Source organism: Callospermophilus lateralis, chromosome 3 (assembly GCF_048772815.1).
Source record: "Callospermophilus lateralis isolate mCalLat2 chromosome 3, mCalLat2.hap1, whole genome shotgun sequence".
NCBI classification, from domain to species: Eukaryota; Metazoa; Chordata; class Mammalia; order Rodentia; family Sciuridae; genus Callospermophilus; species Callospermophilus lateralis.
The window spans coordinates 170,033,663-170,061,400 of NC_135307.1; the positions used below are offsets into that span (position 1 = coordinate 170,033,663).

The window sequence follows — 27,738 nt, forward strand, 5'->3', positions numbered from 1 at the left end:
GGACATTCACAAGTGACACAGGTCAGGTCAGCCCTCCAGCCCCATTGGCTGCTAGGACCAAGGTGGGAGGTGAAGGGTGAGAATCCTGGGCAGGCTGGAATGCCTGCTCTGCTTATCTGCTATGCGACCTGCGACCAGCTGCCTTCCTATGAAACCAGGGGGGAGGGGGGAGCAGGCAAGACTCAGTATGATGATGCCCAGAGCTCTCAGCTTTTCATTTTGAGACAGGGTCTCAGTTGCCCAGATTGGCCTCGAGTTTGGCAATCCTACCTCCACCTCTGAAGTCACTGGGATTACAAGTGTATGTCACTGTACCTGGTCCTACTGATGATTTCTTCTTTTTTCCTCTGTACTGGGAATTGAATTTAGGGGTGCTTTACCAGAGCTACATCCCCAGCCCTTTTTGAGAAAGGGCCTCACTAAATTGCTGAAGCTGCTCTTAAACTGTGATCCTCCTGCCTCTGCCTCTGGAGTAGCCAGGATTTCAGGTGTGTACCACCACACCCAGCCCCACAATTTTTTTGATACCAGGGATTGAACCAAGGGTTGTTTAACCACTGAACCACATCCCAGCCTTTTTTTATTTTTAGACAGGATCTCATTGAATTGCTTAGGACATCACTAAATCACAGAGGCTGGCTTTGAACTTATAATCCTCCTGCCTTAGGCTTCCAAGTTGCTGGAATTACAGGCATGCCCCATTGCACCTGGCTCCCATTGACAATGATTTTTAAAAATTTTTATTTAGTTGTAGATGGACATAATACCTTTATTTCATCCACTTATTTTTTATGTGGCGCTGAGGATTGAACCCAGCACCTCACACATGCTAGGCAAGTGCTCCACCACTGAGCCACAACTCCAGCCTATCCCATTGACAGTTCTTGAGGCATGCTGGGGTCACTTACTCTTGCCATTGGGTGTAGGATTTAGGGAAGGTAAGCTCGGAAATGCTTGGGTAGTCAGATGAGGGGGAAGGCAGGAGCATCTTTGATACAAGAAATCAAAGACTTCAAGAGAAGACGGAAAGGGAACTTGAGATACCTTACTAGAAAGCCTTCCAGCCTATGCTGGCCTGCTCCCTGCCCCAGTCCCACCACTGTGGTCAGCTTTGGTTTTGTCAAGGGCTCCAGAGATCACAGTGCTGCTTTCTTAACTTGCTTAGTGCTTTATTGAACCAAGGCCTTAACAGATGTCTCATGGGGCCTTCAAGCACAACCCTTCCCCCACTTTGAGATTCAGAATCCAGAGATTGCTCAGTCCTTGGTTTAGCTGCTTCCACATTTTTTCTTGAACAATTTTTTCTTGAATATTTCCAAACGAAGTGTAAAGACTTTTTGTTCACATATACATTCCTGCCACAGGCTAGCATGTTCACCAAAATGCTTCCACTCAATTTATATGCACATGTGTGTGCAAGGCACCATGCATCCATGGTCATCCACCCGCCCACGGTCCGTCCATCCATCCATCTATCCATCCATCCATCCATCCGTGACAGGACAGCAGCAAGTTCTGACCAGTCAGGCCCTAGGATTCACAGCATTGGGGCCTCCAGTAGGCTCCCGATTCAGGCCTTAGCCCCTTCCTCAGGGACTTCCAAAGATAATAACATCCCTTTCTGGGGAAACAAAAGCCAGGACCAGGGGGTAACTGCTGTTTGAATCTCTAACCCCAACTGGACAGGGGGAGACTACACAGCCAGTGATTGTGTCCTGAGACAGGTAAAAGTTAGACGAACAAATCAAGCACGCAGGTAATACTGCAATAGGAAAGAGTAAGAGCTTATGTTTACACTGGAGGTGCTTGGACAGAAGGACAGGAAAAAGAAAGGGGCAACGTGCAGACACACCCATGATTCTTGCAGAGGCAGGGGCAGCCCTGGCCCATCCTCATCCTCAGGGGCAAGGCTCTCCCAACAGCCTCAGCTGACACATACATAAAGGGACTTTTCTGGACCAGGAAGACAAAAGAGTTGACCCAAACAGGAAGGAAGAAAAGCAAAAAGGTTCCTGCTGAACACAAAATATTTCCTCTGACCTGGTTTTAACCCACCAGGCTGGGGTCTTCCAGGGGTGGTGTTAGCACCAGGGTATGGAAAATGACTGGAGTGAGACAAGGGAAATCAGGGACAGGGGCAGACAGACAGACACCCATGCTGTCTTTCCCCTGGATAGCACCTGAGGCCTCTAGAGGGCCCATGGTACAATAGGCACCAGGGCTTCACAGGGCCAGGATGGTGGCAGGATTGGCACCGGTTCCTCAATGATCTTGCAGCCGACTACAGAGCTCCCTCCGGCTTCGCTCCCCAGCCCAGCTGCGTGTCTTCAGGCGGAAGGTCCTCAGCTCCTCCTTGAAGGCCTCGTGATTCATGGGCCGGTAGTTCTGGGGTTCACAGAAGTTCTAGGGCAGGATGGAAGGGGTCTGTCAATTTGGAGGAAAGGGGAAGCCAGCCCTTCCTTCTCCTTCTCTTAGGACTACGACCTGGCCAAGCCTTTTCCCTGCAGTCTATCACCCAGAGGATGTAGCCACCCCCATTCATGTACCGGGTGTTGTGGGAAAAATTCCTTGTAGCCGCCTTTGAGGATATACATCTCCGGGTAGTACAGGCTGGGGTAGTCATTGGCTGCACGGTCTCGTTCCCTGATAAATCGGCACCTGGAACATTACAGTGAGGGATGGGGGGATCAGAGCTGGCCATGTGGTGGGGTCTAGATGAGAGGACTTGTTCCCTTATCTTTACACTTTGTTTGGAAATATTCAAGAAAAAATTGTTCCTTTGAAGGCCTTGGAAAAGCCACAGAAGGTTTTGTTTTTAAATTTTTGTAACCTTTATTTTATTTTTATGTGGTGCTAAGACTTGAACCCAGTGCCTCACACATGCTAGGCAAGTGGTCTGCCACTGAGCCCAAGCCCCAGCCCCAGCCCACACACAAGTTTTGGAGCACAGGAATATCAGCCAGTAGAGGATAAGTCTGCTGGTCTTTACTGGGCAAAGAAGAGGCTGGGGTGATGGCAGGAGGAAGGTGCTGAGCTCTATTTCCAGAGAGCAGTTGCACAATATTCAGTAGAGAAATCTGTGGCCTAGCCCAGGAAAGAGGAAGCAGAGAGGTGATGAGTGGACACAATTCAAGAGATATTTTCAGGGCTCCTGAAACAGACTAGCTAAGGACCAGAGACACAGGCTGAAAGGCTGTGTCTAACATAACTGGCCATTCTAACAGCTCCAGCAACTACAAGCCTGGGCAGGAAAGGCCAAGGGCAGGCACTAGCAGGCTGGGCAGACAAAGCTGGGACTCACATGCGGGGCCCACGTTCAGATGAGAATTCACAGTGGAAAATGAGGATGATTCTCTTGTCCAGGTTACAGGGCATGATGGGGTGCTGCAGCAGAAAGGTCTCAGCATCCCGTTCCAGAGGCAAATTCACAGCAGTCTGTCAAGAGATGCTAGGGGTGAGGCCCCAGCCCTGCACCTGGGAGGCAGACCCCTCCCTCTTGTTGTTCCCAGATAGGCGACCCCATCTTTCTTGGGCAAGTTCCCTACCATGAGAAGGTACACATGGGCCCTCTACTGGTTGAGCCTTGCAGGAGGGTGCCTGAGCCACGTGGGGTCCTCAGGCCTTTACCCAATGTCCCACCTCACCTTGATGTGCCCTCCTTCATATTCATAGGGATATCTGCAGTCCACAATCACAAACTTCTCCACAATGTTGCTGAATTTTCCGGTCAACAGGGCTACCATCTGCAGGTGGCGCCATCAGAAGGTCAGGCTGGCAGCCAGGGACTGGCCTTGCCCTTTTGTTGGTCCATACATGTAGCCCATCCCCAGAGGAGGTCACAGCCAACAGTAGGCCCCTGGAAAATGACTCAACCCTGCTTACCGTTTCGGGTGAGATGTATTTGAGGTCTTGGTGTTTGCCATCCACAGTCTGTAGAAGGAAGGCCTAAAGGGAAGGGATAAAAGAAAAGAGAAAGTAAAATTGGTAAGAGCAGAGCCTGAAAAGGAAGGAGCTTTGTTCCCAAGTTCAGAGGTCACACCTGCTTTGGCCTTCAAATTCAGTTCTGGTTCCCATAGCAACCAAGAGGCACCTCCTGGGGCTGATAACCAGGGAACAACCTTCCAAGGGGAAGTGAAGGAGGGAATAGAAAACATGAACTTTCTGCTTCCTGCCCCATAGGCCTACCATGTCCAGGAGTGAGGCAGGAGGAGGGGCGACATGGATATAAGGTGGGAAATGTTCTCCACTGGCATGCCTAGACAGATCTGGGTAAAGTCAGGAGACCAAGAAGAGCCAGAGGGAGAAGTCTGCATGGGAACATAGGATGCAAAGATAACAAAGGACAAAGAAAAGAGTCCCTGGGGAGAGAGGAGGAACAGAAGTAGCTCCAGGGGCAGGGGTCCCCAATTAGTAATAGGGTAAGCCTCCTGAGGGCCCCATGCTGTGCTAGTACCTTGGAGTAATCTCCGATTAGCCCACGATGGTCACTGTCCAAGATGTTTTCGATCTCATCATGGCACAGGGACTTTGAGCGGAGGACACGGGCTTTCTAAGAAGCAAGGCAGAAGGATGCAGGGGTCAAGGGTGAGGCTATCTGTTCTCTCCGTGCTACCATGCCCAGAATACCAGCTGTACCCTACCCTCTGCCATGAATGACCAAGTGAGTGGAACATCAAGGTGATAGTGACAGCCCAGTCCCAGGAGAAAGGCACTCACAGGTTCCTCAGGCTGTTGCTGCTCCTCCAGGGGGGTCACACTCCTCCTCCGCTTATTTTGGACAGGCATGTCCCTGTCCTGGGGCCGCTCTAGCCTCTTGAGGATGGGTCGGATCACACTGCAGGGCATGGATGGAGAGCGGAAGAGCCGCTGGCACTTGCTGAACATGATGAGGTCCTGGCAAGGGTGGCAGATCAGGGGTCAGAACATTCAATCCCTGATCCCAAATTCTACCCAGAGGGCAGGGCCACCCCAGACAGGGCCACCCCAGAGGCATACCTGTTCTTCCTTATCCAAGGTCTTGACCAATGGGGCACTAATGAGGCTCTCCATGCCTGGGGGAACTGCTTCATCATCCTAAAGTCAAATCAGCAAGGACATGGTCACAACCACAGGCACAAGTCAAACCCCTCAGGCCTGAATCCTCCAGCACAGCTTTCTCTGTCGCCTCAGCAAACACCAGGCCAGCAGCCCTCCCAGACCCTGCTAAGCTTCTCTACCCAGAGCAGCGCCCCCACCCCCCGAAACCCCCAGAGCTGCAGGGACCTACTTGCTGTTGGGGCTTGTACTGAGCTGTGCACGTCCCTTCACCCTGCCCAGCTTCCCCTCCACTGTGGCACCAGTCACTTGCCCTTCTCTGATTGGCCAGAGATCAGACTGTGACTCAGTTACCTCAAATACTTCTTCTGACATTGAAATGAAGTCATCTCTTGCTGCTGGGGCTCAGAGCCTCTCTTTTGGGCCATCCCAGGTAGAGAGGTAGGGACCTGACAGGCCAAGACTGTTTACCTTTAAGTCACTCTCCAGAATGTCCACAAATCCATCATCTTCCTCAGTAGTTGCCTCAGCAGGGGTCAGAGAGCAGGACTGAGCCAAGGGGCTGGGCTCCTCTACTTCCATCTTATGCTCAGGGGTAAGACACTGCCAGAGTGACAAACATGCACAGGCTACTCAGTGGTGGGGAGGACCAGAGTCAGTCCTCAACCCCTTCCTTCTCAGTGCCTAGGGGGGTCCCACGCTACCCTTTCCTTCCCCCAAGCTACATCCTAAGGTCCCTCCAAAGGGTCAGCTCTCCTTATGTACCATCAGGTCAGGGGCTGAGCTTGGCCTCTGGGTAAAGGCCTCTCTGCGGCTGGCCCACTGTGCCAGAGTATGGGCAGGGCTGGAATGTGTGGGCTTCCATGGCATCTTGAAGACAAATCCATTCTGTGGGAGAGATGCAAGAGGAGGGGCATCACCGGATGCCAGAGAACCACCAGGCATGCATGCCCCCTTCTTTCCCTGGAGGTTTCCCACTTGGGCCTTCCAGAAGCAGCTCACATTTTCTTTGTCTTCCCCAGGACTGCCAGCAGCTCTGTCACCTGCCTCACTCTTCCTCCAGCTTTCCAGTGCTTGGGAGTTGGTGATGTTCCGTAACACAGGGCTGTGGCCCAGCAGCCGTACCTAGGAAGCCAGGAAGGGCAGCAGATACTGAAGGCTGCATTTCTTGGCCACCAGCCTAGACTCTATTCTCTTCTGCCCCTCCTCCAACTCCCCTGGCCTGCTCAGCCACATATGAAACCCCATGTTCCCCAACCAACTGGGAGGTAGCCCTGGGATGCCTGTGCCCCTATCCAGTCAGCACCCCTATGTTTTCTGTTGGGTCTCAGAGGACACTTACCGGCAAGGACTGGAAACGTCTGATAGAAAACTGCTCACTGCAGAAGGAAACAGGGAAAGGTCAGAGCTAAAAGTCCCTGGGGACAGGGACTAAAAGCAGGGAAGATATCCCTCCCCTAGATCCCTTGACATCCCTGGGGGCCAGCCTGTCATGGGCAGAGAGGGTCAGGGACACTTACTTTCGAATAACCCGGCTGGCTGCTTGGATGGCCTGCTCAAACCTAGAAGACAGAAGACGTGGCCCATCTTCCTCTACATCCCATCACCTATGCCCAGCACTAGACCACAAATCATAAGGCCCAAGAACCAGGGCTCAGGCCAGAGCAAAGGGAGGGGGAGGAAGAGGCCCACTGTCAGTGGGGCCCAGGTATTGAGGAAGGGGAGATGAGAGGCAGCCTGGAATTTTAAAGGCTTCCCTGAATGGAAGAGGGCCCAGAGACAAGCAGTGAAGGAGACAGCTGGGGCAGGTCACAGGGTCATTGAGATATCACCAAGGCAACAGTCTCGCCAGCCTGCATGCAAGCCTTCCACCTGTATGCAAATCACCTAAGTGGAGCCATATGGCTGCCAGGGAAGGCATCCATCCACCCCATGATGATGGCCATGGGCATCGAGCAATGTAAGTTTATTCAGGGGTGGATGCCAGCAAGGCTGGACTCTCCTCCCTCAGTGAGGAGCTGGTCTGCCTCCTTCCAGGACAGGGGCCTGCTTTAATGGCCCCCTGGACCAGCCCCAGTCTGCCACAGCAGACCCCCTAGTGACAAATGTACAGGATCACATCCTTTCCTCCCTCCTATGGAATTTTCCAGGACCCAGCCTCTGTTCCACTCCCCCCTCCTGCCTTAGAAGAGGCCAGCAGGCAAGGAATTCCAACAGATGTTCCTTTTGAAGCTAAAGCATAAGCTTCTGTATATAGGCCCCGCCCCCCAGCTATGTTACTGGAGACCACCTGCCATGGGGAACTCTTTGTGCATCTGTGCGTGCACACTCACACACACACCAGCTTCTTTCTGAAAAACTATAACTGTCAAGGCAGGTGCGGGGGTGGGGGGGGGTGGGGGGTGGAGACTCTGGGCCAAAGTATCAAGGGGTGTCCCTGTCCCCTCAAGAGAGGGCTGTGCTCAGCCAACTTGGCATCAGGATGACCAATTAATTTGCTTCATTTACAATTTGCACCTAGTCCTTCAGGGTAAGGCAAGGGCAGCTCTGTGTTGCCCTCCACCCCCACTCAATTCTGTTTCCTGTTTGTGAACAAACCCTGTACCCCGCCCAGTCGGATCAAAAGCTAAGGGAGGAAACAGTCACTGCCCTAAACCCAAAGCCACAGTCCTCCGGCTCAGGCTGGGGATACCCAGCTGCCCCTATTAATGGTTGGCAGCTGCTCCACCTGCCTGGGCCTTAACAGCTGGATGGGAACAGCTGTCCTCTGGAAGGCACTACTCACACCCCCTAACAAAGGGAGAGGTATCTGTCCAGGGCAGAGACCACCAGCTCTCTTGACTTCCAGGGGTTGGCCAGAGAGTAAAGTGTGTCATGAAACTAGAGATTGCTAAATGGGCCAAGGGCCAAATCAGTCTGCAGCCAACAGTGTGCAACTTGGCCTAAAGCAAATTAAAGTTTTGAATTAGTGGGACCATATTTTTAGGTTGGTATTTCTCAAACACACACACATAGTATGTATGGGCAAACAAAGGGGACATATGGGCTTGGACTGAAAAACAGACTTGGCTAGTGGGAGCCATCCTCTGCTCCCAGGGAACGCTTTCCCTACCATTCCTGAGCCCACTCTCATGTGGTTTCCATAAGAGCAGACCCTTCCCTGAAACAGGGAGCAAGGTCTGGGAAGGTCAACTAGCCCCAGACAAATGTTGAGGGATCTGACTACTTTCCCTGGCCTCTCCACTGAGTTTAGTAGAACTAGGATTCCCAAAAGTAAGCGGTGAGTCCTTGGTAGTAGGGATCCACCCCGCTTCTCTACTCACGTCTGTTCTGCCATCTGGGGGTCCATAGGGCTGGGGGAATCCATGCAGAGACCTAAGGGGACAGAACACCTTGATCTGAAAGTAGTATTTTCTGTATACTTTCCCCACAGCATCCAAAGAAGAGAAAAAGAAATGTGTTTCTATTTTAAATCTGGACACTTTATTTTAAACAATGAAACAAAAACCTACTCATGGCTCCAGAGGGTGACACACTATCCATCAAAAGGCACAGGACTTGGCTCCCTGTTCGCTATGGAAACTCCTCTATGTATATTTTTCTAAGCATTTTTCTTAAATTGGTTTAAAATACTTTGGAAGACACAACAGCTTTTTAGAAAAACATTCCAGACTATAAGAGAATGTTCTAAAAGACCAACTTTCAACTGTAAATGCCTTTCAGGTGGGGCTGCGGTTTAGAGACTTTGGCGCCTGGTTTTAAATAGGTAAGATCTCACCTTCCACAGAGGGCCCCACCCTCTTACCCTCTCCACAGAATGGATTGGGTGTGGTGAGCCTCATCAGAGGTATGTCTTCCAACTTTGTGGGCAGGTTAGGGGAGGCTGCTAGGCCTTTCAGGTTGTAGGAAGGATGTTAATCTGAAGGACAGGGAAGTCAAGAGGCCCAAGCAGTTCCCCCACTCTCCTGGCACTTGGGGACCTCCCCAGGGACCCTGGGTCTCACCTGCGTCAGAAAATTCAGAGGACTCTGATGACAGGGAAGATTCAGATGCCCGCCTTGACAGGGATAGGTGTGTCAGCCGGCTTCGAAAGGGCAGACTCTTTGGGTTCTCGCTGGGGAGGGAGAAGGGACCCAGGAAAGGAGAAAGATAAATATGTAGAACTCAAGGGCTGGTCGGCCCCTGTTCCCGCATTCCACCACCTCTGAAGGGCCCATCCAGCCTCTACAATGTCCCAGGGAGCCCCTTCACCAAGAAGAACTTGTGGGAGGTGATCCCATCAGGTCTACCCCTCCTCTCAGATCAGCAAGGCTCAATCTATTAATTGTCTTGTTGGATTGATTGTTTTAGGAAAAATTCTCCAAGGTGCAGGGAGAGATGAATCAATCCAGGGACAAGAGCAAGGAGGCTGGGCTTGGGGCCCAGAGGGGGTCGGAGAGGGGGGACAGCAAAGTAGCTGGAGAGTCGCTTCCCCAGCTCTCAGACCCACACCCATTCATGCTCCTTCCAGGAAGAAGGGCCAAGACCTAGGTCTCTATTGCTGCCGGCATCCCAACCAGCACCCTCCTGCCTCCCTACACACTGTCTTAGGGAGCAGGATCCTTCTTTAATCACTAACCCTGGGGGCAGAATGGGGTGGTGCAGGGAGCAGAGGGTCCAACCGGTGAGAACCACAGCTATGCTACCCTCAGGTTCCCCCTCTAGGCCCGGAATTAGAGTCCCTGCCTGGGGCAAAATGGTGGCTGTTGGGGCAGTGATTAGGGAGACAGCGTGGTAGAGTCGAAACGAGGGAGGGGGAGGGGGAAAAGGGTCCACATCAGGTCACCTGGAGGGTGTAAGCCTCGGTCTCTGTCTCAATGCCCTTGCCCTGGACTCCTGAAGCAGGGGCAAGGGTGCCTCTGCTCTGTCGGGAAGCCTCCCCACTCCACCTTTTAGATTCGGCTCCCGTGCCCAGTGTCCCATGATCCTAGTCCTGGCCTCCTTCATTTCCACGCCCGGCTTTCTCAGGGCGTCCTACCTGCCGAGCCCGGCGAGATTGTGCATGGTCTGGGTCAGGGTGGTGACTGGAGACTTAGAGACCGCAAGCTCCGGGGACTCCAGGAGACCATGAGTCCCCAGCCAGAGGCCCGGGAGGTGGCCTGGACGCTGGGCGCTCTCGCGTACGCCGGCAGGATTGGGAGCCGAGCTTGGCGCAGGTTCGGGCTGGGGCACCTCCATCGCGGCGGGGCGGGCAAAAAGCTGGCTGCAGGGCCCGGCGCAAGGCGGCCAACAGAAGCCCAGCACAGCTGGCCAGGGCCAGGGAGGGAGCGGGCCTGGGTGGGAGTAAGGGAGGGAGGGAGGAAGAGCAACGGGACCGGGAGCGAGGGAGCCCAAGGGGAAGGGATGCGGGGAGGGTGGGGAGGGGTGGAGGGACGCGGGACTCAGGCTGCAGCCGGGGAAACCTCTCGTTGCAGCTGCCACTTCCACCTCCTTATATATTCGAAAAATAACAGCGGCCGCGCCGCCCGACGCCACCAATGGGGGCGCCGGTCAGAGGAAGGCGGGACCGAGGGCGGGGCCCGCCGGGTGAGCACCGTCTAGACTGGACAAGCCGAGCCCGCCCACTTTCCAGGCACAGGAATTGGGGGTTATGCCACGCCCACTCATCCCCAATCCCGGGCACCAGGATTCTAATTTCCAGAATTCCACCTCTTGGGACTTGGTTTGGAGCAACATACCCCAGAGGAAGCCAAGACCTCCTGAGGCGGGGGGGCATCAGAAAGACCCCCAGAGGTGTAACATTGCGCACGACCATCCGGTAGGGACCTTGAGATGCTCCACCTGGCTCCAGGAAGTTTGCCAAACACAGCTGTGCTGCGCGTCCGCGTTCCCGGTACTATTTCACCGACAGAAGCGTTGAGATATGGAGAAGTTCATTAATTTTTTCAAGGTCACACGGTTGGGCAGGTGGAGCCAGGATATGCTCCCTCCCAGAAGCCTCTGACCCCAGTAGCCTACCTGTCCACGCAACGCTCAGCGCCAAGCAGCCGCAGAACGTAATTCACAGGCCCAGTCCCCTTTCCCCTGAGTTCTATTCCGGGTACCCGTCCCCCCCTCCCCCTGCAAAGTGTTACAGGGCACCACAAATTCACTGGAACTGAGGAGCGGAGGCCGCCAGGTTGGATGTGACCCAAGTTTTTCCTGGCAATGCCACAGTTGGCCTAGGCATGGATTTCTTCCATTTATTTATTTATTTATTTATTTCTTACAAACATGACAGTAGTGGAGTGCATTATATTCATAAATACCATTCACAGTTTTTTCTTAAAAAATATTTTGTTTTTTAGTTGTAGTTGGACATAATAGCTTTATTTTATTTATTTTTAGGTGGTGCTGAGGATTGAACCTAAGGCCTCACACGTGCTAGGCTAGTGCTCTACCTCTGAACCACAGCCCCAGCCCCATAGTTTTTTTTGTTTGTTTTTTTTTTCTTTATTGGTTTTGGTACCGGGGATTTAATCCAGGGACGCTTAATCATTGAACCACAACCCTAGCCCTCTTTATTTTTTTATTTTGAGGCAAGATCTCGCTATGTAGTTGAGGCTGGCTTTGAACTCACTATCCCCCTGCCTCAGCCTCCCCAGTAGCTGGGATTACAGGCATGTGCCACCGAGCCTGTTTCGGCCTGGATTCCTGCCTCTGGAATTTGGGGGGGTTGTCAGCGACCAAAGAAGTATCTCATTCCCACTGATGGCTTGGCTAATTTGGTGTCAATGACACCATATTGTTTAATTGGAGTTTCTTTGATGAGAAGGGAGGCTGAATTTGTCATTAGTTTACAATGGTCATCTTCTAATTATCTAATCACCTTCCAGCCAAGCCTATTTCCCTGAAAGGAGCTGGGAGGGCTACACCCAAAAGCTAGATTTTGCATCCTATCTCCCCAGGGAAGAGAGTGGAAAGCACTTTCCCTAGCAATCCCAACTATTTGTCCTAGGACACTGGGTGGGGGTGACAAAAGGGAGGGCGGGCACCAGGTGGTCAGCAAATATGAGAGGAGAAACAAAGATCCTAGCCTGTGAGAGGGGCAACCAAGGTGGGAACTGGGAACTTCTCAATATCTTGCCCAGTTCCTATGCTGTGCCAGGAGCTATACTGCTGAGGCAGGCAGGGATAGCTGCCCCGGCCCCCTTCATTCTCCTTGGGACTGAAGCTAGAAACCTAGCTTCTAGAAGCTAGCTCCTATCTACATTAATGGCCTTAGTTCCCCGAGTGGATGGGAATGCTCCACTCTCTTGGACAGCTTCTACTCCAAAGACTGTCAGTGTAACAGCTCTGAGGGTTGCAATTAGAGAGTCAACACAGCAGGTCTCCACCTCCCCACCCCCTCCCACACAAATCCCCACAGGGTATTTGAGGAGGAAACCACCTGCTGTGTGGATTCTGAAAATCTCAGGAATCCTTTGATATCCCACAGGTGGAGGCCCGGCATGTCAGCTCTGTGTGTTCAGCTGAATCTCCTTTTGCCAATTAGATCATGGAGTATGTGCTCAGTTAAAACAAAAACCAGTCCATAAAATTAAGTTAAAAGAAATATTTTCAACAAGCATAGTAACAGGACCAAATCTAGCCATATTCTGTTCAGGACACCTGTGGAAGCAAATACCCTGGCACTAAGCACATCAAACTCTAGACTCATTCAAGAGCATCTGATGTGACCCCTGGGGCCTGGGCAGAAGAGGAGCAAACATACTTCTTTTGTTGTTGTTTTAATTTGTAATGAATACTTTAATGCTATTAAATAAAGCATTTTTAAGCTTGTCAGTTACTTTTGATAGTAACATGCAACTTTAATGAGATATAGTATCTCTATGATACTATTTTAAAAAATTTTCCCCTATTTTTTCATTGGTGCATAAACTTTTTATTTCCATAATCCCTTCTGTTTCTCCAAGCCAGCTACCACACAGCTTCACCTTTGTGGGACTTCCCCTCCCTGTGGATTTTCTGTCATGGCTAATGGAATGTTTAATGTTTTGTTGTTGTGTGTGTTGGAGATCAAATCCAGGGTCTCCCACATGCTAGACAAGTGCTCTACCACCAAGTTAACACCTCCAGCACTTCTTTTAATTAATTAATTATTTATTTTGGTACTGGGGATTGAACCCAGAGGGGATTTTACCACTGAGCCACATCCCCAGAGCTTTTTATTTATTTAATTTTTTGAGACAGGGTCTTACTAAGTTACTTAAGGCCTTGCTAAGTTACTGAGGCTGGCCTCAAACTTGTGATCCTCCTTTCTCAGCCTCCTGAGTCACTTTTATTTTTAGACAGTCTTGCCAGTCTGGTCTCCCACTTGTGATATTTCTTCCTCAGGTTTCTGAATTGCTGGGATTACAGGCATGGGCAGCCACACCCAGCTATGTTAAAGGGTTTTAGATAATCCTAGAGGCTCAGGGGACTGAGGCAGGAGGATTGCAAGTTCAAAGCCAGCCTCAGCAATGGGGAGGGGCTAAGCAACTCAGTGAGACCCTATCTCTAAATAAAATACATAATAAGACTGAGAATACAGCTCAGTGGCTGAGAGCCCTTGAGTTCAATCCTGGGTATCCCTGCCCCTCCAAAATGGTTACCATGGCACCACAAATTCAAACAAAGTTGAATATTTAAATGTTACAAAAAGGCAGTGAAGCAGGACCAATGTTCAGGACCCCTCCCCACAGGCAGCTACTATTATAAATGTGTTACATATTTTACAGAAGATAGTTTATAGCCAGTAGAAATGTAATAGCAGGCATGAATGTGAGCCACATATAGGATTTTAAATTTTCTAGTAATAACAACATTTAAAAAAAATAAAATAAAATGCTGGGCATGGTAGCCCATGCCTGTAATCCCAGCAGCTTGGGAGGCAGAGGTAGGAGGATCGAAAGTTCCAGGCCAGCCTCAGCAACTTAGAGAGGTCCTGTCTCAAAATAAAATATAAAAAGGGTTGGGGATGTAACTTAGTGCTTGAGTGCCCTGGGTTCAATCCCTGCTACAAAACAAAAACAAACAAACAAACAAACAAAAGGAAATAAGAGATATGGTTCAGTGGTAAAGTGCTTACCTAGCATGCCCAAGGCCTTGGGGTCAATCCTCAACATTGCAAAAAAAAAAAAAAAATTAAATAAATAAAAAATAAAAAGAAACACAGGAGACTACTTTGAACATGGCAACATTTCAATAAAATTATTAATAAGATATTTCACATACTTTTTTGACAGTTTCAAAATCCAATGGATAGCTTTAAAACCTGGATATCTTCAAAATCCAATGTGCATTTTACACTCACAGCATATCTCAACTTGAACTTGCCACATTTCAAGGGCTCCATAGCCACATGGGTTAGTGAACAATGCAGGAATATACATTTACAAGCATGTGTACGCCTGTATTTTTAAAACTACAAAAACAACATATGAAACATTGTTCCATACATTTCTTTCTTCACTTTATTTAGAGATGGATCCATATTAGTACCATATGGCCTATGCTTACTCAAGTCCCTAATGCTGAACATTTAGGTTATTGGCTTTGACAATGATTAACAGCAAGTACATCTGTTGGTGCCTGGGTGCTGCCTATCTATAGAATAAATTCCTAAGATGGGGCTACTACTGAGAGAAACAGCATATGTATTAAAATCTCCTTTTCCATTTTCCTGCATCTTACTTATCTCCTTAAACTGAGTGAGCTACCAAAGAATAGGGACCAAGTCATTCACCTATTCCAGTCTCCAGGCATCTTGCATAGGTCAAGATCAAGGTTGCTCTCTGACCTTAATAATCCATTTGTAAAGATTTCATTTCAGGGGGCTGGAGATGTGGCTCAAGCGGTAGCGCGCTCGCCTGGCATGCATGCGGCCCAGGTTCGATCCTCAGCACCACATACAAACAAAGATGTTGTGTCTGCCAAATATTAAAAAATAAATAAATAAAGTCAATTGTTTAAAAAAAAAAAGATTTCATTTCAGAAGAGGATAAAAGTATACATGGAAGTATGTGTATTGAGTCATTGTGTTTCAATATGGAAGGTAACTTCTCTGTATTTTCAGTATTTGCAGCCTTTAAAGAGAATGGGCACTTCCAAGACTGAGGCAGGAGGACTGAAGTTCAAGGCCAGCCTTAGCAACTTAGAAAGTCCCTAAAATAAAAATAAATGGAGGGGGCGCTGGGAATACAGCTTGGTTGGTAGAGTGCTTGCCTTGTATGCACAAGGCCATGGGTTCAATCCCTAGTACAAAACAAAACAAAAACAAAACAAAAAACCCTCAAACAACTGAACAACTGGGGCTGTAGCTCAGTGGTTGAGCACCTCTGGGTTCAATCCTCAGTACTTAAAAGGCAGTTGAGCAGGGATGCCTGATGCTTGATATCTGATGGGCTCAATATGCAAAATGTCAATTATTGGATGATTACATATTGGGCTCCTGAAAATGGCATTTAAAAATTTTTGAGATTTTACTTATTTGGTACTGAGGATTGAACCTAAGGATGATCTACCACTGAACCACATCCCCAGCCCTTTTTAATTTTTTGGTACTGGGGATTAAACTCAGGGGCACTTGACCTCTGAGTCACATCCCCAGCCCTATCGTACATTTTATTTAGAGACAGGGTATCCCTGAGTTGCTTAGCATTTAGCAGTTGCTGAGGCTGGCTTTGAATCTGAGTTTCTCCTGCTCCAGCCTCCGAAACTGCTGGGATTACAGGCATGTTCTACCACTCCCAGCTTTACTTTTAATTTTAAGATAAGATCTCACTAAGTCGGTTAGGGCCTTGCTAAATTGCTGAGGTTAGCCTCAAATTTGTGATCCTCCTTCCTCAGCCTCCCAAGTCACTGAGACTACAGGCATGTGCCACCATACCTAGTTTGGAAAATGGTATTTTAAACAAAGTTTTCCTAGAGTAAAAGAAGCATGAAATTCACCTATGTTGATATTTGTTAACATGCAAATATGTTCACAATATGAGCTACAAAATATTATACCAAATGTGTCCCATTAATAATAATACACAGCTGGGCACGGTGGCGCATGTCTGTAATCCCAGTGGATCAGGAGGCTACCGCAGGAGCATCTCAAGTTCAAAACCAACTGCAAAGTACTAAGCAACTCAGTGGGACCCTGTCTCTAAATAAAACACAAAATAGAGCTGGGGATGTGGCTCAAGGGCTGAGTACCTGAGTTCAGTCCCCACTATCCCCCTAAAAACAACAACAAACAAACAAAACCACAAAACAATATACATAAACCAGGTGTGGCGACATAAACCTATAATCCCAGCAATTTAAGAGGCTGAGGCAGGAGGATCACAAATTCCAGGCCAGACAGACCCTGTCTTACTATAAAAAATAAAAAGGGCTCTAGATATAGCCCAGTAGTAGAGTACTCCTGGATTTAATCCCCAGGAGGGGAAAACAACAACAAAAACAACTTATGTCAGAACATATGAAGAGCTCCTAAAAGTAAAGAAAAATGGCTGGGAGCATAGCTCAGTGGTACAATATGGGCTTAGCAATGCACAAGGCTCTGGGTTTGATTACTAGCACACACATGTACCTGCACACATAAAGAAAGAAGAAAAAGAAAAGAAAGATTGGAGCTGGGATTATGGCTCAGAGGTAGAGTGCTTGCCTAGCATTCGTGAGGCACCGGGTTCGATTCTCAGCACCACATAAAAATAATAAAATAAAGTTATTGTGTATACTTATAACTAAAAACTAAATGTTAAAAAAAGAAAGACAAACATAAGAAATATAGGCAAAGGATAGAACTAGAAAATTCACAGCTAGGCATGGTGGTGCACACTTATAATCCCAATAATTTGGGAAGCTGAGGCAGGATAATCATCAAGTTCAAGGCCAGCCTCAGCAATTTAGCAAGGCTCTGTCTCAAAATAAAAAACAAAAAAAGGAGGCTGGAGATATAGCTCAGTTGGTAGAGTGCTTGCTCCACATGCACAAGGCCCTGGGTTCAATCCCCTCCCACACACAAAAGGGGGAGGGGCTGGGGATCCCTGGGTTAAATCCTCAGTTAAAAAAATTAAATTAAATTTTAAAAAATAAATTAATAAAAAAATCCACAAGACTCAAATCCTAGTAAGCTGTATTTTCTTCCCTTGGTTTTCAGACCATTTCCCCCTGTGGCTTCAAGGGCTCCTTATGCGTCTGTTGATGGTCCTTTCTTGCACCCCCTTAACCTTGTAGCACCCAGGGCACTGTCTTTGGTCCTCTTTTCTTCTTGTCTACACCCACTCACTGGAACCTTCATCCAGTCTCAGATTCTCAACCTGTCTCCTTGGGTTGCTGTTCTACCCCACGTTTTAAAACACTGCAATGAGCTTGTTTTAAGAACTCATCATTTTTATGTATTTTGGTGCTGGAGGAGGAGGTTTCATGGATTTATGTGTGTAAATACTTATGTATATTCAAGACATTATTTCTATAAGTGCAAAGGTACATGTATGGCTATGTGCGTGGAAAAGCCCAGGCAGCGAAACACTGAGTTATTATCAGTATTTATCTTTATAGTGTGGGATTACTAGAACTTTAAAAATATCATTAGGATCATCAAACAAAACTGTGGTGTTGTCTATACATATAACCTAAGTGTGTAACAATGGGTTACGTGGGTTAGTGCTCATCCACACTTAGAACTATATACAACCGTTAGAAAAGCATGTTCGATATGGTAAAATTATCATCATTAGATTCTAGATAAAACAGTATGAGATGCCAGATATACGTTCTAGATAGCATGATGCGTTTTATCCATTAAAAAAACAAACAAATATAAAAACTGTGCCTAGAGAAAAGATTGCAAGGAAATGTATCAAAATGTTACCTGCGCATCTCTCCAGGTGCTGGTGTGAAAAGCGATTTTAAGCTTCGGGTATTTTTCAATTTCCGAGAGAAAAAAATGAGGGTCATTTTCACCCTAAACCTAAGGCGACGGGAGGAATTATTTTGCTTTTTATGCAGCAAATCGCTCTCCACCGAGAGCAGTGGCAGCGCAGCGCGTCACCGCCTGTGCGGTTACCGGCGGGTCACCCGGAGGCCCGAGCACTGGACAGTCCCGCAGGCCGCAGCGCCCCCGGTGGCAGGTCCGGGGCGGCGGGAAGGGGATGGGCACGGAGGACCGGGAGGCGGCGCCGGGCGTCCCCGCGCTTCCCGCGAGATCCCGCTCCGTGTGCTCCGCCCCGATCGCCGCGCTCTCAGATCCCCGCGCCGCGGCACTTCCTGCCTTCCGCGCCCGCGCCTCCCACTCTCACCCGTGCCCGTCGCCTGCCGCCAGCCGCCCGGCGCCGCCCCAGGAGGTGCCCCCGGCCCGGCCGGGTCACCGCCCCGCCCGCCGCCCCGCGAGCCGCTTTGTCTCGGGCGGGGCGCGCGGGAGAGGCCGCCAAGTGCCCCCCGCCGCGGGCCCGGGCCCCCCGCCCCGGGGCGGCGGCGGCGGTGCCGGGCCCCGGGGCGGGGGGCGCGCCGGGATGGGCCCCAAGCGGCGGCAGCTGACGTTCCGGGAGAAGTCGCGGATCATCCAGGAGGTGGAGGAGAACCCGGACCTGCGCAAGGGCGAGATCGCGCGGCGCTTCAACATCCCGCCGTCCACGCTGAGCACCATCCTGAAGAACAAGCGCGCCATCCTGGCGTCGGAGCGCAAGTACGGTGTGGCCTCCACCTGCCGCAAGACCAACAAGCTGTCCCCGTATGACAAGCTGGAGGGATTGCTCATAGCCTGGTTCCAGCAGATCCGCGCCGCTGGCCTGCCCGTCAAGGGCATCATCCTCAAGGAGAAGGCTCTGCGTATAGCCGAGGAGCTGGGCATGGACGACTTCACAGCCTCCAACGGCTGGCTGGATCGCTTCCGCCGGCGCCATGGTGTGGTGTCCTGCAGTGGTGTGGCCCGTGCCCGGGGACGAAACAGTGCTCCTCGGACCCCAGCAGCACCTGCCAGCCCGGCTGCTGTGCCCTCGGAGGGCAGTGGTGGGAGTACGCCTGGCTGGCGCGCCCGGGAGGAGCAACCGCCGTCTGTGGCCGAGGGATACGCCTCCCAGGACGTGTTCAGCGCCACTGAGACCAGTCTTTGGTATGACTTTCTGCCGGACCAGGCGGCGGGGCTGTGCGGAGGCGATGGAAGGGCGCGCCAAGCCACCCAGCGCTTAAGCGTCTTGCTGTGCGCCAATGCCGATGGCAGCGAGAAGCTACCCCCTTTGGTGGCCGGCAAATCAGCTAAGCCTCGTGCGGGACAAGGTGGCCTGCCCTGCGACTACACCGCCAACTCTAAGGGTGGTGTCACCACCCAGGCACTGGCCAAGTACTTGAAAGCCCTGGACACCCGAATGGCTGCAGAGTCTCGCCGGGTCCTGCTGCTGGCAGGCCGCTTGGCTGCCCAGTCCCTGGACACTTCAGGCCTGAGGCACGTGCAGCTGGCCTTCTTCCCTCCGGGCACTGTGCATCCCTTGGAGCGAGGAGTGGTCCAACAGGTGAAAGGCCACTATCGCCAGGCTATGCTGCTCAAGGCCATGGCCGCCCTAGAGGGCCAGGATCGCTCAGGCCTGCAGCTGGGCCTCATGGAAGCCCTGCACTTTGTGGCTGCAGCGTGGCAGGCAGTGGAGCCTTCGGACATAGCTACCTGTTTTCGGGAGGCTGGTTTTGGAGGTGGCCCTAATGCCACCATCACCACTTCCCTCAAGAGTGAGGGAGAAGAAGAGGAAGAGGAGGAGGAGGAGGAAGAAGAGGAGGAAGAAGAAGAGGAGGAGGAGGGTGAAGGGGAAGAGGAGGAGGAGGAGGAAGAAGAAGAAGGGGAGGAGGAGGAGGAAGGAGGAGAAGGAGAGGAGTTGGGGGAGGAAGAGGAGGTGGAGGAGGAGGGTGATGTTGATGACAGTGATGAAGAAGAGGAGGAAGAGGAGGAAAGCTCTTCTGAGGGCTTGGAGGCAGAGGACTGGGCCCAGGGAGTAGTGGAGGCTGGAGGCAGCTTTGGGGGTTACAGTGCCCAGGAGGAGGCACAGTGCCCTACCCTTCATTTCTTGGAAGGTGGGGAGGACTCAGAGTCAGACAGTGAGGAAGAGGAGGAAGATGAGGATGAGGATGAGGAGGATGAAGATGACGAAGATGATGATGAGGATAGCGATGAGGTGCCTGTACCCAGCTTTGGGGAGGCCATGGCTTACTTTGCCATGGTCAAGAGGTACCTGACCTCCTTCCCCATTGATGACCGTGTGCAGAGCCACATCCTCCACTTGGAACATGATCTGGTCCACGTGACTAGGAAGAACCACGCCAGGCAGGCGGGAGTTCGGGGTCTTGGACATCAAAGCTGAGCCCCTGGGCATAGCCATTGCCTGACCCAGAAGGGCAGCACCAGCCCTGGGGCAAAGAACTCTGTGCAACCACTGTGGATGGAGCCAGAAGGGGGGAGCCCCAGGGCCTTTAGTAATGTTTCCCTGGCCCTGAGATAGACCGAGGGGCTGAGGTCTGCCTCACTGCCTGCTTATTGCCTCTTTCTCAAAATCCTTTCCTCCCCATTTGCCCCTGGGCTAGGGGACCAGTTGGGGTGAGTGGGGAGCTGTCCGGTGCTACCACACCGTGCCATCAGTGGACTAGACCATAGTGGCAGCCAGGGATGGGCCCTGGAAGCTCCCGGCCAGAGAGTGCCTCTCCCCCTACCGTCCACACCAGGTCTTCGGTGGGGGGGACCTCAAAGCCATTCTGGGAAGGGCTCCAGAGGAAGGTCCAGCCTGGGTCCCCACAAGGCTGGCAGCCCCACCCCCACCCCTGGGCCGCCTCAAGAAGCACAGTCTAACTCATGGTAGGCTCCTAAGCTTGCCTCTGCCTGCTTTCCACCTCCCTAATCCCTTCCTTTGGCCCAGTCCTTGTGACTTTGGCCCTTGGTTTTCTTTTCAGATTGGAGGTTTCCAAGAGGCCCTTCAGGGGAGTGATACTGGGTACCTCCCCTGTGGGCAGCTGCAGGCCCTGTGCCTCTCATCCCTCTCTGGCAGGGCCCCATCCTGGGCAGAGGGGCCTGGGGCTGGGCCCAGAGTCCAGCCATCCAGCTGCTCCTTTCCCAGTTTGAATTCAATAAATCTGTCCACTCCCCTTTTGTGGGGGTGAACGTTTTAACAGCCAAGGGTGCATCCTTCATGGTCTGGGCTTGCGTCTGTCTTGGGGGACACATGCTTTCCCTCATTCCTTTGGTCCTTGCTCTGGTGGGACATAGAAGCAAGGGTTGAGAGGGTGGGTGGCCCTGATTGGGGTGAGGGGCAGCAGGAGTTGTCAACATCCATGTCTAAGAGTTATTTATAGAGACTTGGGAAAGAAGGGGTCTTCAGTGTACCCATCTAAGGGTAGATTTGAGGAAGCCTACACCTGCACTGCTTTGGGGTTAGAGAGAAGTTCTTGGTCACTTGGCTGGGGGCAGGAAAGAGGGAGCCAATAGTCTGTCGGGCTAAATCAGACAATATGCACCTGAGGACTAGACTCACCAAGGCCGGTTAAAGAAGATCCTTGCAAGAATTGGACTAGAACAGAAAGTTTGTTGGGACAGCTCTTGTGGGTCAAGTTGGAGTTTGGAGGAGCATATGGAGAACCCTTTGATTTGCCTTTGGTGCCTTAGAGAGATGTTTTGTTTTTTGAGGTCTTTCCCAGGCTGCTCTCAAACTCCTGGTTCAAGTGATCCTACTGCTATACTCTCCTGAGTAGTTGGGATATAGGCATGCTGGTGGCACCTGGTTAAGGCCTTTCATTGATGGCCCTCTGCAAACCTGGTGGCCACCTTTGCAGACAGTGGTAGGAGGAAGGTGAAATTTTCTAGGAGCAAATTGTACCACCAAGAAGTTGATGCAGTGCCCTCCAGGGGCTCCCCTGTCCAAAAGTGAGGACAGGCCCTTTTCTGTCCTACACCTCCTGTTTTCAGGGCCCAGTACTTTTCTCCATAACCCTCCCTCATTGAAGCCCTCAGGCCCCAGAGGTTCCAGACAGGGGAGGGCCTGAGCCTGAGTAGGGCAGGCAGCTCTGGGGCTCAAACCGGTTTTCCCACCCTGCCTGGGACTGGCACTTCACCTCTGGTATCCTCCCAACCCCTTGCCACCCCTTTGCTACCAAGTTCCTCTTCTCCCTACCCTGGAATGTTGGGTGGGGGATATTCTTTGCCTGCACTGGGTGTGGTTCCTCCCAGAAAGGCAAGCCCATTGTGCATCACTTTAAAACAAGAAGGTGGGGTGACTTCCACTTTTGGCCTTCTGCACTTTTGGCACTCCCCTCCAGGCCTTGAAGGCTTTGAAACATAGTGACAACCAAAAGGACTTGAGATTATCCGTTGGCATCACCCCCATTCCTTTATCTGAACTCTGGAGGAGGAGACCAGGGAGCCAAAATCAAGCCCAACCTACCCCCCCACATCCCATGTGCTCTGGAGTGAGTAGGAGGGAACAGTGGTGTTCTCCCCAAGTGACCCTGGCCAACTCAGGTCCCTTATTTCAAGAACTAACTAGGCAAATCACTTCCAGCTGTTTTTTGTCAACAACAACACCTCTTGCTGGAACTGAGATGATCTCATTAGTGATCATACTGCTGATACTAATAGGGCCTTACAGTGTATCAGGCTTTAAACACTTTCCAAAGTGCCCACAAGATAGGAAAAACCATGACAAATAGGCATAGAGAGGTTTGGTGATGTACCCAAAGCCACACTTCTGTTAGAAGGAAGCTTTCTCCCCAGGCTGACCCTAGAAGTACTCCTTTACTGCTACCTGTACCTATTCATTAATGAGGGATCCATCTTCCTAACTCTTGTAGGGTTGCGTTTGAAGTGGAACTGTTTACTAAAATCAATTGCTAATCCATGGTTGAATAGCTCTTTGAAAGATGAGGAAAGCAGATAGATGTAGCTCTTGCTTCTGTACCTATAACCAACTCCCATTACCCCCAATTACCATACAAATACAGGTCTTTTGTAAATGTTAACATCTTTCCATTTTGTAAGTTCTTTCCTATTCATTACCCCACAGGGACAAGTAGGTGAGAACTGTCCCCATTTCACAAAGGAGCAAATAGGGTGATGGAGTTGAATGACTTGCTTAAGGTACTGACTTTGAACTCTGTGCTTTCTCTGGGAGTTTTGGTTACCTATTAAATGTCCCTCCAGAACACTGGTGGGATGAGGAAGTGGCAGTGGCCCTTTGAGTACAGAACTTTGGGAGGGAGCCAGCAAGGAAGCACTGTCACACAGAAGCCAATCGCACAGCTCAGATGGGTAGCAGATTATTAACAGTACTCCCAAATGGAGGTGATTATTATTATGGCAATGCTTTCCTTCATTTAGGACTGACAGCTAAAGGGCACAGAAGGAGGATCCCAGCCCTGGGGATACTGGTGCCAGGATTCTGGGGGCCTGTTCGGCTTTGGCAGATCTCAGAGTGGGTCAGCAGGTGGTATGGGTGTAGAGGTGATGCCTTTTTGGAGAAAAAGGGAAGATAAGGACACCTAACTCTCTCCAACTCTGGAGCCCAGGAAAGGGTAGCTGGAAAAAACTACAACTCCCAGAAGGCCTTGCTTCAAGGCGAGTCGGCAATGGTTGCCATGGTTTCAGAAAACAATATGGCTGCTCCCAGATGGGACGTAAGTCTGGGCTAGGGAGGCAGAGGCAGGTCTGGACGCCCGCAGTGGCGAGAGAGGAAGCGTTTGAGGGGTCGTGAGGCTGGGTGTGGACGCTGCACGATTGGAACGGCTTGACATTGCTGGGCCCCAATGGCGAGCAGTGTGGATGAGGAAGCGCTGCACCAGCTGTACCTATGGGTAGACAACATCCCTCTGTCCAGGCCCAAGAGAAACCTCTCCCGGGACTTCAGTGATGGAGGTGTGCGCTCCTGTGTGTTTCTGCATATTCTGACCTGTATGGACGTGTGTAAGGGATCTGTGTGCTTACTGTATTTTTGGTATTTGGGTAATTGTGGTGTGTGTGTATATGGGTGAGATCTACCTCCTGGGACTTCAACTGTGGAAGAGTACCCTTGTGTGTGTTTTCTATTTGTTTCTATGTGTGAACAATGTGTGTCTATGTGTATGTCCACCTGTTCTATCTGGTGTGCACATAGTGTGTGTGTGTGTGTGTGTGTGTGTGTGTGTGTGTGTGACTCCCTCCAGGGACTTTGATGACTAAGATACATATCTATGTATGTATTTGTGCAGTGTATGTGTTTCCATGAGATTATGTCACAGTCACAGACATTATTAATCCCAGTAATGTCTTCTGGGGTTTCAGGATGGAATATGCATTTTATATGTACATATTTGAGAAGGCCATGTACATATGTGACTCTGTATTTACATGTGTATTCTACATGTGCACCTATGTGTATCTGGCTTGTGGGGGTTTTTTTTGGCTTGTTTTTGGTTTTGTTTTGTTTTGTACTGAGGGTTGAATCCAGAGGCACTTAGCCACTGAGCCACATCCCTAGCCCTTTTTAATATTTTACTTAGAGATAGGGTCTCACTGAGTTGCTGAGGTTGGCTTTGAACTCGTAATCCTCCTGCCTCAGCCTCCCAAGCTGCTAGAATTACAGGCATGTGCCACTGCACTAGGCTGACTTATGTTTTTGTCTTTCATGTTTATACATTCTGCCATACATATATATCTGTAGTGGGATCTTATCACATGTCTCTGCTTGTATGAGTCTGTAATTCTCTCTGGAACTTTGGTGTTACAGCATGTGTGTCCATGTGAATTCCTAGGGTAAGGCCCCATCCTCCTTAAGAGCTCTTAAGAGACTTATTCTGAGTTTTCCTATGCCCCGAGTTAAAGGAGAGGAATGCAGCTGAATCTTAAGTCTGACTGATGATCTTTGTCTCTTCTTTGTTTCCCTCCCTATTATCCTTCCCTTTTCTGCATCTTCCTCCCCACTGGGTTCAATCACTCTGCTGCTTTTTCTATCCCTCCCTTCTCTTCTCCCACCCTCTTCTCCCTTATTCATTCCCCCATCTTCCATGTCTGCTTTCACGGTTACTCCCACAGTCCTGGTGGCAGAGGTCATCAAATTTTATTTCCCAAAGATGGTGGAGATGCACAATTATGTCCCTGCAAACTCTCTCCAGCAGAAGCTCAGCAACTGGGGTCACCTGAACAGGTAAAATAATACTTGGATGCAGGAGTGGAACTCTTCAGCCCCAACCTGCCTGAGTTCCCAGGAAAGCTGCCTCAGCCTCTTCATCTCCTATGGGGTTTGTTGTTGTTGTTATTGTTTGTGATCTCTGCACTTTTAATTCCTTTAAAAAATATATTTTAGTTGTTGATGGACCTTTATTTCGTTTGTTTGTTTGTTTATATGCGGTTCTAAGAATCAAACCCAGTGCCTCACACAAGTGCTCTACCACTGAGCCACAAACCCAACCCTCACTTTTAATACCTTAAGAAGAATGTTCACTTACTATGGTCTTAACTGTCCAGGCTGGGACTGTTTTGACGGTAGGGTGGTGAGGGCGAACACAACAGAATTCATCTGGTAATAAAATCAAGGAACTTTTCTATTGGGAAGGAGGCAAAGAACCTTGGGACACCCAATCTCGGGCAGGGGAGGGTGAGGCTCAGATGGCAAGCCCTTCTACTCCCCCTGGGCTGCACACTCAGGACTAAGACAACCGTGCCCCGCCCCTTCTCCACTACTTTGATTTCATTCCCTGCAGGACCCAGTCCACCATCCCTATGTCTATCCTGTAGGAAGGTGCTAAACAAACTGAACTTTTCGGTACCAGACGATGTAATGCGCAAGATTGCTCAGTGTGCCCCGGGTGTGGTGGAGTTGGTACTCATCCCGCTGAAGCAGCGCCTGGAGGAGCGGCAAAGGCGCAGGAAGCAGGGCTCCGGTTCCTTACAGGTGGCACCCAGCTCGAATCTCTCCAAATGCTTTGGGGAGGAGAGGTTCCCAGGCAGGGAGAAGCATCGCCTTTGCGATGAGTGTGGGGGAGGGGTGCCTGGCTAAAAGACCCTGATCTGGGGAACTGCGGAAGGGCCAAGGGGGCCTTTTGGGGAATGGGTGAGCTGAGACTCACAGTGGACCACTGGGATTCTTTCAGGAGCTGCCTCCCGCTGATGGCAGTGGCTACTTGGATGTGGGTAAGGGGCCTTTCCTCCTTTCTTCTCAGAAAGGTCTTCCTGACCTTCCTATGGCTTGCAGAATCGGAGGGTAAACAAAATAGAGCTACAGCAATGTCACTCCTCCATTTGCCTTGTCTCAGATGTATCCCAGAAGACACGAGGGGAAGGTGCACCAGAACCCCAAGGAGGAGAGCAGCTCAGGTAAAGAAGCTGGAAGCAGTGTGATCTCAACAGGCTGGGTAATCTCCCCACTCGGGCTGGGGGGGGGGGCGGTGATTGGGTGTGGAAAGGTGGGGAGCGGGGAAAAGGGGAGAAGGGGAATAGTGAACGCCCAGCCAAATACACAGGCCTCCGCTAAGATGCTTCCTACCTCAGGATGGGGCGGCTGCCAGCGCCCCGGCCTCCTGGGTATAGCCAGGCGCTGCAGGGCGACCCAAGCTTCGTCCTTCAGATTGCTGAAAAGGAGCAGGAGCTGTTGGCCTCGCAAGAGACCGTGCAGGTGAGGGCAGGAGACCCTGTAGGTGAGGGCGCACTGGGAAGCCTTAGGGGGTTAGGGGCTGCAGAGTTGGGGCAGGCCAGCCAGTGACTAGGTTTGATTTGTGTGCGACGCCGCCCAGGTCCTGCAGATGAAGGTGAGGCGCCTGGAGCACCTGCTTCAGCTCAAGAACGTGCGCATCGAGGACCTTTCTCGGAGGCTCCAGCAGGCGGAGCGCAAGCAGCGGTGAGCTGCGCCTGAACATCCCTCTACGGGTCAGAGCCCAGACGTCGCGACCCACCCACCCAACAACAGACGCAAGATTGGGAGGGCGGAGCCAGTTGCTCGGCTCTTGTGCCTCTCTCCCTGGGGATGGGAGTGAGCATAGGGGCGTTAGGACTGGAGCCCTAGGAACCGAAGTTCGCGACTGAGCCGCCTCCTTACACTCCACCCGGGCCAGGAGAATGGACCGCTTTCCAGAGCCCAGAAGCCACGTGCGGAGACCCAGCGTGCCCACCAAAGCAGTGCCCAACACCTGGGGTCCCGCCTTGGAACTCCAGGTGTTGGGCCATAAGAAGCCGTCTCTTGGTTCAGTCCACACCCCCAGACCCAGGTCACCGCCCAGCTCTGAGGCCAGCGATGCCTTCATCCAGACTAGTTCTCCATGGCCTCAGACACGTGGGAAATTGTCCCTGGAAACCGAGTGGCTCCCATGCCCCTCCTGGGTGCTCACCTGGGACCCATCTCGAGGCTGGAGACCCAAGCAGCTGGAGAGGAAGGCGTGATGAGTGGGAATAGCCAGAAATAGGAGACACATCCGTGGGTGCCTATAGCAGTCTCCCTCCCAGCCCATTGGGTACTGTCTGGTGTGCCTGGGGTGTGTCTGTGACAGGGCTGCCCTCATTAAAGGTGGTGTTGTGCTTTCTTTTCTGTGCCTGCTTTCTCTTTCTGCCTGGATCCTTGAAGGCAGCAAATCTCCGCCCCGCTTGTCCTCCACTCTGCCACCCTCTATCCCCCTTCAGTGAAAGAGTGTCATGAACCCAGAATGGGTCTCATCTTATGGGTGGTGGGTCCTGTGTACTCACTGCTTGGCATATTGAAGAGATCACCAAGGGTCAGGTTT

General features: G+C 51.0%; 3 protein-coding genes and 1 long non-coding RNA gene across 5 annotated transcripts; 2 read left to right on the plus strand and 2 right to left on the minus strand.

The window, feature by feature from the left end:
* Positions 1-1,148: 1,148 nt before the first annotated feature.
* Positions 1,149-11,112, minus strand: Cdc25b (cell division cycle 25B). Of its 2 annotated transcripts, none has more exons than XM_076851583.1 (17): positions 11,032-11,112; positions 10,752-10,909; positions 10,052-10,346; positions 9,039-9,148; positions 8,358-8,409; positions 6,555-6,596; positions 6,377-6,413; positions 5,800-6,159; positions 5,506-5,637; positions 4,996-5,073; positions 4,717-4,893; positions 4,454-4,549; positions 3,883-3,945; positions 3,645-3,743; positions 3,302-3,435; positions 2,547-2,658; positions 1,149-2,403 (listed from the first exon to the last, which is right to left on the minus strand). In XM_076851583.1, exons 3-17 carry the CDS (start codon positions 10,249-10,251, stop codon positions 2,263-2,265), a joined length of 1,833 nt encoding a protein of 610 aa, XP_076707698.1. In that variant the 5' UTR covers positions 10,252-10,346; positions 10,752-10,909; positions 11,032-11,112; the 3' UTR covers positions 1,149-2,262. The 2 variants fall into 2 exon arrangements, with proteins under 2 accessions (XP_076707698.1, XP_076707699.1); XM_076851584.1 differs by having other exon boundaries at positions 5,800-5,922; positions 6,037-6,159; positions 10,052-10,909.
* Positions 11,113-14,217: 3,105 nt separating this feature from the next.
* Positions 14,218-18,170, minus strand: LOC143394354 (uncharacterized). Its single transcript, XR_013090688.1, has 2 exons — positions 17,900-18,170; positions 14,218-14,963 (listed from the first exon to the last, which is right to left on the minus strand). It is a non-coding gene; the product is annotated as an uncharacterized LOC143394354 (long non-coding RNA).
* Positions 18,171-18,517: 347 nt separating this feature from the next.
* On the plus strand, positions 18,518-21,178 carry Cenpb (centromere protein B). Its single transcript, XM_076851585.1, has one exon. It carries the CDS (start codon positions 18,540-18,542, stop codon positions 20,370-20,372), a length of 1,833 nt encoding a protein of 610 aa, XP_076707700.1. The 5' UTR covers positions 18,518-18,539; the 3' UTR covers positions 20,373-21,178.
* Positions 21,179-21,274: 96 nt separating this feature from the next.
* Positions 21,275-27,540, plus strand: Spef1 (sperm flagellar 1). Its single transcript, XM_076851586.1, has 7 exons — positions 21,275-23,905; positions 25,061-25,172; positions 25,763-25,919; positions 26,119-26,158; positions 26,281-26,336; positions 26,511-26,639; positions 26,758-27,540. Exons 1-7 carry the CDS (start codon positions 23,797-23,799, stop codon positions 26,863-26,865), a joined length of 711 nt encoding a protein of 236 aa, XP_076707701.1. The 5' UTR covers positions 21,275-23,796; the 3' UTR covers positions 26,866-27,540.
* Positions 27,541-27,738: the final 198 nt, after the last annotated feature.